The sequence below is a fragment of the Rhinopithecus bieti genome, unplaced genomic scaffold (genome assembly GCF_001698545.2).
Source record: "Rhinopithecus bieti isolate Rb0 unplaced genomic scaffold, ASM169854v2 scaffold_2432, whole genome shotgun sequence".
NCBI lineage: Eukaryota > Metazoa > Chordata > Mammalia > Primates > Cercopithecidae > Rhinopithecus > Rhinopithecus bieti.
The window spans coordinates 2,427,333-2,440,869 of NW_016804136.1; the positions used below are offsets into that span (position 1 = coordinate 2,427,333).

General features: G+C 41.5%; 1 protein-coding gene across 1 annotated transcript in view; it reads left to right on the forward strand.

The window, feature by feature from the left end:
* Positions 1-13,537, forward strand: part of SENP2 (SUMO specific peptidase 2) — a 45,924-nt gene that overhangs the window by 5,795 nt on the left and 26,592 nt on the right. The window contains exon 3 of the mRNA XM_017866395.1: positions 8,013-8,150. Coding sequence (XP_017721884.1) covers positions 8,013-8,150 — 138 coding nt within the window. The remainder of the gene's footprint in view (positions 1-8,012; positions 8,151-13,537) is intronic.

Genomic DNA, 13,537 nt, shown 5'->3' on the forward strand with positions numbered 1-13,537 from the left:
TTTTTTTTTGAGACGGAGTCTTGCTCTGTCACCCAGGCTGGAGTGCAGTGGCCAGATCTCAGCTCACTGCAAGCTCCACCTCCCGGGTTTACGCCATTCTCCTGCCTCAGCCTCCGGAGTAGCTGGGGCTACAGGCACCCGCCACCTCGCCCGGCTAGTTTTTTGTATTTTTAGTAGAGACGGGGTTTCACTGTGTTAGCCAGGATGGTCTCGATCTCCTGACCTCGTGATCCGCCCGTCTCGGCCTGTAGTGCTGGGATTACAGGCTTGAGCCACCGCGCCCGGCCCACGATACTTCTTATTTTTAAGGAGGAAATGTTGTCAATATTTCAAACTGAGGTGACTCTAGTTCAGATGGGTGAGGGAACCCATCTTACTTTTTTTTTTTTTTTCCGAGACAGGGTCTCATTCTGTCACCCAGGCTGGGATGCAGTGGCATGATCATGCTCACTGCAGCCTCCACCTCCCTGGGCCCAGGTGATCCTCCCACCTCAGCATCCCAAGTAGTTAGTTGGGCCTACAGGCACATTATCACACCTAGCTAATTTTTGTATTTTTTTGTAGAAACAGGGTCTTGCCATATTGCCCAGGCTGAAAATAGGCAGCAGTGGCATTTTGAAAGAATATTCCTGTCTTCAGGAAGCGGTAATATTTTTCTTTTCTTTTCTTTTCTTTTCTTTTTCTTTTTCTTTCCTTTTTTTTTTGAGACAGGATCTTGCTCTGTCTTGATCTTGTCACCAACAGTTTTTTTTTTTTTTTAATTAATTTTGTAAGAGGCAAGGGTGTCACTCTGTTGCCCAGGCTTCAGTGCAGTGCAGTATCACGATCATAGCTCACTGCAGCCTCAAACTCCTGGGCTCATGCAATCCTCCTGCCTCAGTTTCCTGAGTAGCTGGGACTATAGGCAGGTACCACTACACCTGGCAAATTATTTTATATGTAGATACTGGGTCTCTGTATGTTGCCCAGACTGATCTTGGAACTCCTGACCTTCCAAAGGGCTAGGATTATGGATGTCAGCCGCTGCGCCCAGCCAAGTCTTATACTTCAGTATATGTGAATGGATAAAGAAAATAAAAGTAGATTAAAGGAAAAAAGGCATAATAAAATACTATAATAATATATTCTTCTCAAAAATGATGATAAATTTGGGTCTACCTCCAGATATGGTAACTGAGTATGGACATATTTGTGTTAATATTTTGTTTAAATTCAACAAGTACTTACTGAACATGTCTCAGTGCTAACCAATGTGTTAGGTTTTACAGAAAATACAAAAATTAGTAAGACAGGGTCTCCATTTTTTTTTTTTTTTAGATGGAGTCTTGCTCTCTTGCTTAGGCTGGAGTGCAATGGCACAATTTTGGCCCACTGCAACCTCCACCTCCTGGGTTCAAGTGATTCCCCTGCCTCAGCCTCCCAAGTAGCTGGGACTACAGGTGCCCACCACCACGCCCGGCTAATTTTTGTATTTTTAGTAGAGACAGGGTTTCGCCATGTTGGCCAGGCTGGTCTCAAGCTCCTGACCTCAAGTGATCCACCTGCCTTGGCCTCCCAAAGTGCTAGCATTACAGGCATAAGCTACCGCACCCAGCCTGGGTCTCCATTTTTAAGGACCTTACATGATTATATGGTAGGGGTATAAGACAAGCACATAATAATGCTAATGTCAATGAAAATATGATAAAAAATTAAAAAAAAAAGTAGTAACAAAATCCTATCCAATTTTCATCTCATCGAGTCTCAGTAAATGTTTGCTGGAGTTAGTATGAGTTAGTATGTTAGCCCAGGTTTTGAAGGGTGGATAGGATATCAAAGGAGAGCAATAGGAAGGAAAAATATTCCAGGCAGAGGGAACAGTATGGGAAAGTTGTGCAAATTCAACAAATAGCGAATAGAGCTCGGGAAAAAAAATGGCTGAAGACAGGTAGATCAAATTATCGTTTTGTTTTGTTTTGTTTTGTTTTTTGTAAGAGACAGCATCTTGCTATATTGCTCAGGCTGATCTCGAGCTCCTGGGCTTAAGTGATCCTCTCACCTTGGCTTTCCAAAATGCTGGGATTACATGTGTGAACCACCATACCCGGCCAAGCATTTTCGAATGACAGGAATTTATACTAAATTCGTTAGAACAGTATTTCCCAAAGCACAGGATAGATACCAATTTAGGAAATGATTTTAGGGGATTCCACATTCACAGCATTGTGTAACATTTGAATTATGATTATGTATTAAGAAAGGTGTATCCTTTTCAGTTATTTGTTTGAGGTACTCCCATCCTGTTTATTTCAAACAGAAAATCTTGATTTAATACTAGTATATCTTCAATATTTGCCTAATATATGCTAATCTCTCATTTTTTAACAGGCCTAACTAGAACTTAGTATTATTGTGTTTTCATTTCTTTTTTCTTTTTTTTTTTTGAGATGGAGTTTCGCTGTCATTGCCCAGGCTGGAGTGCAATGGCATGATCTTGGCTCATTGCAAACTCCGCCTCCCAGGTTCAAGCGATTCTCCTGCCTCAGCCTCCCCAGTAGCTGGGATTACAGGCACCTGCCACTATGGCTGGCTAATTTTTGTATTTTTAATGGAGACAGGGTTTCACCATGTTGGCCAGACTGGTCTTGAACTCTGGACCTCAAGTGATCCGCCCACCTCGGCCTCCCAAAGTGCTGGTATTACAGGCGTGAGCCACCGCACCTGGCTGTGTTTTCATTTCTTTATAAGGCAGGTCATGTTGGCTTTACATATGCAGTAGTAATTTAAAATTATCTTTTTTTAAAGCCAAAAAAGGAAGTCAGTTTTAAAGAAAAATATAAATAGCTTGTACTTGGATGTGGTTAAAAAAAAAAAAAAACAAAAAAAAACAGGAACACAAACTTTGATGTTACAGAAGGTTTCTGATTGAATTATTTAGGATAATCTTCTGTTTTATGGACTTTTGTGTTAAGGATCACTTATTGCATCATTCCTATTAAATATGTAGTATGATTTACTTTTTTTTTTTTTAATTAAAAAGTAAACTAATGTCGAAAATGCAAACTTGTATAGTATGATTTTCTGAATGGCAAATTGTAGAAGGGAATCTAAGCCAAAGGGTAGGCAGTGGGTAGCAGAGTTTGTAAAGGTCTGTAGAGTGCTGTCCAAGAGAAATTCTGCAGTGATGACTGTTGGGCACTCGAAATGTGGCTAGTTCAATTGAGGAATTGAATTTTAAATTTTATTTGATTCTAATAAAATTTTAAGTTAGGTAACCATATCTGGCTACTAGCTATTGTGTTGGATAGTACAACTCCACTGGTTGCTTTTGAGAGAAAAAAAAAGCAAAACAAGGGTAAAAGAAAAGAAAGAAGACCTCAGAATTTCAGGCTCATGATTTTTTTTTTTTTTTTTTTGAGACGGAGTCTCGCTGTGTCACCCAGGCTGGAGTGCAGTGGCACAATCTTGGTTCACTGCAACCTCCACCTCCCAGGTTCAAGCGATTCTCCTGCCTCTGCCTCCTGAGTAGCTGGGATTACAGGTGTGTACCACCACACCCAGCTAATTTTTGTATTTTAGTAGAGATGGGCTTTCACCATATTGGCCAGGCTGGTCTCGAACTCCTGACCTCAAGTGATCCACCTACCATGGCCTCCCAAAGTGCAGCTAATTTTTGTATTTTAGTAGAGACAGGGTTTCACTATGTTGGCCAGGCTGGTCTCAAACTCCTGACCTCAAGTGATCCACCCACTTTGGCCTCCCAAAGTGCTAGGATTAAATGAGCCACCGTACCTGGCTCAGGCTCATGACCTTAAAGGTGAAAGGGATTTTAAGAGATCTATGTAGTTCAGTCTCAGGAAAGTAAGGTGATCTTTTCCTCATTTTACAGATGAGGCAGGCCTTCTGTTTTTTAAAAAAATCAGTGAGATCTTTTGACATAATCTCAGGGACATATCCAGATTTTGATAACACGCATAGGAAAATAAATATTTTTTTTATTTTTTATTTTTTATTATACTTTAAGTTCTAGGGTACATGTGCATAACATGCAGGTTTGTTACATATGTATATTTGTGCCATGTTGGTGTGCTGCACCCATCAACTCGTCAGCACCCATCAATTCATCATTTATATCATGTATAACTCCCCAATGCAATCCCTTCCCCACCCCATCCCCATGATAGGCCCCAGTGTGTGATGTTCCCCTTCCGGAGTCCAAGTGATCTCATTGTTCAGTTCCCACCTATGAGTGAGAACATGCGGTGTTTGGTTTTCTGTTCTTGTGATAGTTTGCTAAGAATGATGGTTTCCAGCTGCATCCATGTCCCTACAAAGGACGCAAACTCATCCTTTTTAAATAAATATTATGATATTGTTTAGTAGCCACAATTTGCTGTGTTACCAAGAGTACTCTTGTCCTCTAGGGTCTGGATGACAGACTGTGGGTTAAACATCAATCGCTAAAGCTCTTTTTCTCCTCCTTATAAAGCACAGCAGAGTGTGTAATATCTCTCAGCAGTAATAGAGGGGGATAACCTGGAATTCTCTGTGATTCCTAAAATGAAAAACAACTCGTTTGCAACGTTTGGTACTTATAACTATTAGCAAATTACTCAAATTGGACTGTGCTTTACCTGGCCATTACTTTTTCCCTTTTGTTTGTTATTCCCCTGTGTTTCTGGAAAGTTTTTTTTTTTTTTTTTTTTTTTTTGAGACAGAGTCTGGCGCTCTGTCACCCAGGCTGGAGTGCAGTGGCCGGATCTCAGCTCACTGCAAGCTCCACCTCCCGGGTTTACGCCATTCTCCTGCCTCAGCCTCCGGAGTAGCTGGGACTACAGGCGCCCGCCACCTCGCCCAGCGAGTTTTTTTGTATTTTTTAGTAGACATGGGGTTTCACCATGTTAGCCAGGATGGTCTCGATCTCCTGACCTCGTGATCCGCCCATCTCGGCCTCCCAAAGTGCTGGGATTACAGGCTTGAGCCACCGCGCCCAGCCATTCTGGAAAGTATTTTACATGTTCTGGAGCACTGCTTAAAAGCTACTATTGCAGTCTATCTTTCTCTAAAGCAGAATGGCTAACGTGATGTTCTGTTTTTCTCAAACTAGTGTTTTCAAATACTCTTAATTAGGAAATAGGAAATTTTAGAAAGCTTACATCAGATATATAGAAAGTGAGAAAGAGGTAGTGTAATAAAAGCAGGAAGTGAGGAAAGCACTGAAACCAACCCTTTCCCTTTATTTTTGGTGACAAGGAGGGGTGAGCCTGGGATTTTTTTTTTTTTTTTGAGACAGGGTCTCCCACTGTCACCCATACTGGAGTGCAGTGGCATGATCTCAGCTCACTGCAACCTCCACCTCCCGGTTCCAATGATTCTCCTGCTTTAGCCTCCCAAGTAGCTGGAATTACAGGCATGTGCCACCAGACCCAGCTAATTTTATTTATTTATTTATTTATTTATTTATTTATTTTTTGAGATGGAGTCTCACTCTGTTGCCCAGACTGGAGTGCAGTGGTGCCGTCTTGGCTCACTGCAACCTCCACCTCCTGGGTTCAAGCGATTCTTCTGCCTCAGCCTCCAGAGTAGCTGGAATTATAGGTGTGTGCCGTGATGCCCAGCTAATTTTTTGTACTTTTAGTAGAGACGGTTTTGCCATGATGGTCAGGCTGATCTTGAACTCCTGGCCTCAAGTGATCTGCCTGCCTTGGCCTCCCTAAGTGCTGGGATTACAGGCGTGAGCCATTGTGCCCAGCCAATTTTTGTATTTTTAGTAGAGATGAGATATTGCCATGTTGACCAGGCTGGTCTCGAACTTCTGACCTCAAGTGATCTGCCCACCTCTGCCTCCCAAAGTGCTAGGATTACAGGCATTAGCCACGGTGCCCGGCCTAAGATCATCTAACACATCTCCACTAGAGGGATAGTCTTGTTCCATCTTAGATGTTTAAAAGCTACATATTTTAGGCCAGGTGCAGTGGCATACACCTGTAATCTCAGCACTTTGGGAGGCTATGGCAGAAGGATCATTTGAGCCCAGGAGTTCCAGACCAGCCTGGGCAATATAGTGAGACCCTGCCTCTACCAAAAAATCAAAAAAATTAGCCAGGCATGGTGGTGCATGCCTGTGATCCCAGCTACTCAGGAGACTGAGGTGGGAGAATCACTTGAGCCCGGGAGGTTGAGGCTGCAGTGAGTAGTGATCATGCCACTGCACTCTAGTCTGGGTGACAGAGTAAGACCCTGTCTCAAAAAAACAAAAAAATAAAAAAAAAAAGCTGCATATTTTATACTTAGCCAAGATTTAATAGGGGCTTAGTAAATAATTGTTTAGGGTAACTGCAGTACATTGTTACTTGCCTGGGAAGTAAGGACAAACTAATGAGACTATGACAGAATTCCGCCATACTTGGTGGCTATATATGCTCCTTGTTGTTTAATCATGCCCTCATCTCTGTGGTAAAAATTTATCTATTTATTTATTTTGTTTATTTTTTGTGAGACGGAGTCTCATTCTGTCGTCCAGGCTGGAGTGCAATGGCACGATCTCAGCTCACTGCAACCTCCACTTTCCGGGTTCAAGCGATTCTCCTGCCTCAGCCTGCCAAGTAGCTGAGACTACAGGCACACACCACTGAGCCCAGCTAATTTTTGTATTTGTTTTAGAGATGGGATTTCACCATGTTGACCAAGCTGGTCTTGAACTCCTGACCTCGTGATCCATCTGCCTTGGCCTCCCAAAATGTTGGGATTACAGGCGTGAGCCACCACGCCCGGCAAAAATTTATTTTATATATCCTGGAGAACTCATTGCTTAACAGCTGTCATTTCAGAACATTTTGTGTATGTGTGTGAATCAGTACGGATTTGCTAAAGTGATGGTTTTATGTTTTATGTTCAGATGTTTTATTTTAAAACACAGTTACAATACTGGTATTCCAGTTATTCAGTTAGAAAAAGATTATTTATTTATTTATTTATTTATTTATTTATTTATTTATTTTGAGATGGAGTCTCACTCTATCGCCCTGGCTGGAGTGCAGTGGCGTGATCTTGGCTCACTGCAACCTCCGCTTCCCTGGTTCAAGAGATTCTCCTACATCAGCCTCCTGAGTAGCTGGGACTACAGTCGTGCACCACCACACCTGGCTAATTTTTTGTATTTTCAGTTGAGATGGCGTTTCACCGTGTTAGCCAGGATGTTCTTGATCTCCTGACCTCAAGTAATCCACCCTCCTCGGTCTCCCAAAGTGCTGGGATTACAGGCGTGAGCCACAAGTCTGGCCTAATTTTTTTTTTGAGACAAAGTTTCACCTTTGTTGCCCAGGCTGGAGTGCAATGGAGCAATCTTGGCTCACCGCAACCTCTGACTCCTGGGTTCAAGCGATTCTCTTGCCTCAGCCTCCCGAGTAGGTGGGATTATACGGATGTGCCACCATGCCCGGCTAATTCTTTGTATTTTTAGTAGAGATGGGGTTTCTTCGTGTTAGTCAGGCTGGTCTTGAACTCCCGACCTCAGGTGATCTGCCCACCTTGGCCTCCCAAAGTGCTGGGATTACAGGCGTGAGCCACCGCGCCCGACCTAGAAAAGGATTATTTTTATAAATACCTTTTTATTTCAATGGTTGAAAATAGGACTGTTTTAATTTTGTTTTGGAGACAGAGTCTCACTCTGTTGCCCAGGCTGGAGTGCAGTGGCACAATCACAGCTTACTGCAGCCTCAGCCTCCTGGGCTCAGGTGATCCTCCCACCTCAGCCTCCCAGGTAGCTGGAACTATAGGTGTGCAATACTATTTCCCGCTAATTTTTTGTACAGATGGGGTTTCTCCATGGTGGCCCAAGCTGGTCTCGAGCTCCTGGGCTCAAGCAATCCTCCCACCTCAGCCTCCCAAAGTGTTGGGATTACAGATGTGAGCACCACACCCAGCCAATAGAACTTTTAATAAAAATTGAGAGAGGCTTTTTCTAAAATATCGCTTTATTTTTTTGCTGGAAGTTTATTACTCTGTATTTACAGTTTGTTGACACTTTCTAGATTGCTTTATTCACCAAGTGAAAAACAGTCTCTACAATGCTGCCAGCTTATTTGGATTCCCATTCCAGCTGACCACAAAGCCCATGGTAACTTCTGCTTGTAATGGAACACGGAATGTGGCCCCTTCAGGAGAGGTCAGTGGGGATGAGACTCCATTAGGAATATTGATCTTTATACTTCATCATTACATTTTAGACAATTATCTGTTTGAAAGTTAATGTATACAATTACATTTTTCCAGAAATACTTGTATCTTTATTAGCTGTGATATAAAGGGCAAGAAATTAAAAGTTAATAAATTGAACATTTAAAACGTGTTTGTAAGGAGCTAAATATTATTACATATGCCTTCTTATTTAAGTTTGTACAAAGAAACTGGAATTGTTTTTTTTTTTTTGAGACAGAGTCTGGCTTTGTCTTCCAGGCTGGAGTGCAGTGGCATGATCTCGGCTCACTGCAACCTCCACCTCCTGGATTCAAGCAATTCTCCTGCCTCAGCCTCCCAAGTGGCTGGGACTACAGGCACCCACCACCATTCCTGGCTGATTTTTGTATTTTTAGTAGAGACAGGGTTTCACCATATTGGTCAGGTTGGTCTCGAACTCCTGACCTTGTGATCCGCCCTCCTCAGCCTTCCAAAGTGCTGGGATTACAGGCGTGAGCCACCGCGCCCGGCCTTGGAATTGTTGTTTCTACATCATTTTGTGAGTCTTGACAAATTAAACCTTAGGTCTTATTGATGGTATCTCTTCTGTGAGCTACCTAAGAAAAAGTTATCTTTTCATAATAGAAACTTACTTAGATAACAAAATTGAGATGCTACAGAAGTGATTATGTTTGATTTTAAGGTATTTTCGAACTCTTCATCTTGTGAACTGACAGGTTCTGGATCCTGGAACAACATGCTGAAACTGGGTGAGGTGGTCAAAATATTTCTGTTCCCCTTACCTCCTTCTGCCCATTTTTTCCTACATTTTGAAAATATGAAAGGAAAACATTGATTTGGATTGGGATGAGAAAGACATTCTTTCTACTGTTCTAAAAAGCAAATAGCTTTTCTTCAGAATTGTTGTCTTTGAATTTACTGTTGTTTTTTGTTTGTATTATCAGTGTCCTCAATGTGACTTAGATCAAGGTCATATTAAAAAGGTTCATTCATTTAAAAAAAAAGAAAAAAGCAAAAACATTTCCTGAGAACTTACTCTGTGCCAGGTCCTGAGCTAAGTTATCAAGAATAACAAAATAATAAAACCTTATTCCTGTCCTTTAGGAGTTCATCATCTAGTTGGGGAGCAGCCTTAGGTTCCCAGTTATCACAGTTTTATCGACTAGGGACTTCCATGTCATCCTTAGATCCTAAAGTTGAATTGTCATTATTATATATATACACTATACAAAATGCTGTGGTGGAGAAAAGTAGGAAGAAGCCAGAATCCTGCAAAATAGTTGTGATGTCTGCCACTCAGGTAGGCTTGTAAGACTGGAAGGGAAGGAAGTTAGGGAAAATGAGCTTAGAGAAGTTGTAGGTTTAAAATTCAAAAGTGGAAGACGTTAAGAAAATGATAGAAGCCTTAGAGTTGTGCTTTTCAAACTTTTTTAAAAAGTACCTCTGGGGGTAGAGAAAAGCAAAGGAGAATAAATACATGCCCCTGTGTCTGAGAAGCTAGCTCCTAAAATCTTGGAACAAAGATGATATATATTTTTTTCTTTTTTGAGACGGAGTTTCGCTCTTGTCGCCCAGGCTGGAGAGCAATGGCACGATCTCGGGTCACTGCAACCTCCGCCTCCTGGGTTCAAGTCCTGCCTCAGCCTCCTGAGTGGCTAGGATTACAGGCATGCACTACCACCCTGGCTAATTTTGTATTTTTAGAAGTAGAGACAGGGTTTCTCCATGTTGGTCAGGCTGGTCTTGAACTCCTGACCTCAGGTGATCTGCCCACCTTGGCCTCCCAAAGTGCTAGGATTACAGGTGTGAGCCACAGCGCCCGGCCCAAAGATGGTATTTCTTTGAAGCCTTTTATTTCATTTAGAAAATTAATATAAATTGAATTTTATCATCTGTTTGGAGTATTTGTTTAGAGTTGTTTACCATTAAAATTGACATATGTGAGGGATGGTAGATTTATCTTGTGCCTCTAGATGCTGGCACTACTGTGTTTCTGTGAGTTTTGTGTAGTCTAATCAGAGAAGCCCATGTATTCCTAGGGCAGGTTTCTTGTGTAAAGAGGTCCACAATCTCTTTATCTGCAACCCCTGTGAGCGAGATGTGCTTAGGAATTCATAATTTTTCATATTTTAGGTATGTTACCAGCCAAACATATGGCTGGTTTGAATTTGAACAGTTTACTCCAATTGATTAGATTACAGAGAGTTATAATCTTTGAGTTCTTCATGGCCTCTTAATAGTCCCATCAAGCAAAATAAGCAAAGCCTGCTAGTGAATTCTGTTATTATCTGAGACAAAAAACTAAGCCCTATTGCTTTCCTTTAACTTCTACAAAATTTGTGCTCGACTCCTGTGCTATTAATAGAAATTAAAAAACAAGGTGTTTATTTAGCTCTGTGATGTAGGTTGCTCACAGATTTTTTTTCTTTCCTTATGCAGACTGTTTGCAGGTGATTTTTCATTTCGCAATTACAAATGCATTTTTTAAATAGGTAATAAATCTCCTAATGGAATAAGTGACTATCCAAAGATCAGAGTGACAGTAACCCGAGATCAGCCACGCAGAGTCCTGCCTTCCTTTGGGTAAGTGTTAAATTCTGTCTTTCTGTAAATGGAAACTTAGCATTTATTGGGTGCTCATTCTTGCTAGGCAGTCTCACTTTTGTTCTATTATGTAGTCCTGCTAAGTACTCTGAGGTTAGTAACTTGCTGAATGTCATGCAGCCAGTGAGAGACTTGAGCTTAGGTGTGTGTTATATTTTCTTTTTTCTTTTTTTTTTTTTTTGAGATGGAGTTTTGCTCTGTCGCCCAGGCTGGAGTGCATTGGTGCGATCTTGGCTCACTGTGACCTCTGCCTTCCGGGTTCAAGCAATTCTCCTGCCTCAGCCTCTTGAATAGCTGGGATTACGGGTGCCCCCCACAACCATGCCTGCCTAATTTTTGTATTTTTAGTAGAGACGGGGTTTCACCATGTTGGCCAGGCTGGTCTCGAACTCCTGACCTCGGGTGATCCACCTGCCTTGGCCTCCCAAAGTGCTGGGATTACAGATGTGAGCTACCACATCCGGCCTTACATTTTCTACCGTATTATATGCCCATAGCATCTGATTTTGAAAACTGTTTTAGAGAGATTTGTCACTTATTTTATTCTCAACTTAAAAATATAATTATGCATACAGAAAAGTGCTGAAATTGTAAGTGTACATGGCCTGGTTAGTTTTCATACAGTGGTGCATAGCCATCAATTCTGTGGATTGTTAGTGCCTAAGTTATATAGCTTATCACATTCCCCTCCTGTTTCTATAATTCTTTGTAGAATTTTATTGCTTGGACATTAGACCTTCTGGATTTATCTAATTTTCCCATATATTCTCTCCTTCTGTTGTTCTTGCTTTTTTTTTTTTTTTTTTTTTTGAGATGGGGTCTCCCTCTGTCACCCAGGCAGTTCGGTGGCACAGTCTCGGCTCACTGCAGCCTCTGCCTCCTGGGTTCAAGCAATTCTGAGCCTCTAGAGTAGCTGGGATTACAGGGGCATGCCACCACTCCCAGCTGTTTTTCGCATTTTTAGTAGAGACAGAGTTTCACCATGTTGGCCAGGCCAGTCTCAAACTCCTGACCTCAGGTGATCCGCCCACCTCAGCCTCTCAAAGTGCTGGGATTACAGGCGTGAGCCACTGTGCCCGGCCTTCTTGCTCTTTTTAAAAACATTTTTTACTAATTCTTTTTTGACTCAGTTTTTAAGTTAGAAAAGTTCTCCCCTTCCTATTCCCAATGTTTTTTTTTCTTTCTCTAAGCATCTTGTTCTTATAAGGATGCAAAATCTTTCCTTATCTCTCTAAAGCTGTTTATTATTTTAAAATATGTTTTGAGTGCTCCCTTCTGGTTTGTGCCCTCTCCCTCTGTGTTTGTTTATTTTGGTCTGATCTTTCAGGTTAGTTTTTATTCAAATACTTGGTACTCCTTGGCTATCCACTTATATATAGGAATGAGAAGCTAAAAACTAGCGCCCTCTGGAGTTGAGTAATGGTTGAGTGTAGGGCTAGGAAGGAAAGTATAAAGTGAGTCTGAACATCTTGTGCCAGCAAGTAAAGGAGTGTTCAAAAACTGGGGCATGCCACCCTGACAGAGGAGGAGATTTCGAAGGGGCTTTCACTGGCCAGATGGGATAATTTAAACATCAAATGAATAAAGACAGGGACTCAGATGCTAATAAATAAATATATATGGTCGAGGAGGGAAAGATCTTTATAGTAGAATGCCAACTACTAGTAAGTGTGGAAGGAATGATAGAATTAGAAAATCACCATTTTGTAACTGTCATGGTAATAACTGATATGGGCAGGAATCATCAATTAAGCCAAAAACTAGTAAATAAGTTTGCAGCCTGGCCAAACATGGTGACATCCCGTCTTTACTAAAAATAGAAAAATTAACTAGGTGTGGCGGCACGCACCTGTAATCCCAGCTGCTCAGGAGGCTAAGGCAGTAGAATTGCTTGAACCCGGAGGTAGAGGTTGCAGTGAGCTGAGATCATATCACTGCATTCCAGCCTGGAAGACAGTGAGACTCTGTTTAAAAAAAAAAAAAAAAAAAAAAAGGTTTAATGAGGCACTGAAATTTACATAAACTCAAAATATCTCCTTACACATTACTTTTTTTTTTTGAGATGGAGTCTCGCTCTGTCGCCCAGGCTGGAGTTCAGTGGCATGATCTCAGCTCACTGCAACCTCTGCCTCCCAGGTTCAAGCGATTCTCCTGCCTTAGCCTCCTGAGTAGCAGGGACTACGGGGACGTGCCACCATGCCCAGCTAATTTTGTATTTTTAGTAGAGACAGGATTTCACTATGTTGGCCAGGCTGGTCTCGAAGTCCTGACCTCAGGTGATCGACCCGCCTCAGCCTCCCAAAGTGCTGGAATTACAGGCATGAGCCACCACGCCCAGCCCACATTACTTATTAATTACAAAGGGAAAAATAAAGTGGAGAAGCACGACTGACACCACCTTAACCAAGAGATCAAAGTGAAATTGCCAGCAGTTGGACAAACTGACATCATGGCATTCAAATGTATTGTCCTGAGAAAGACATCATCACTAAATGCAGCATTCCTGCAAAAACGATAGACTCTAATCATGAGAAAGCTGGTTAAACTGAAATTAACGTTCATTCTACAAAACAATAGGTCTGTATTCATTAAAAAGGTAAAGAAAAGCTGAAAAATTGTTTCAGACTGAAGGAGATCAAAGATAGATGATAACTAAATGCATGCAATGTGAGATCCTGGATTAGATTTTAAATGGGACAAAATTGCTATGAAGGTTATTATTATTATTTTTTTTTAATTAATTTTTTTTTTTTTT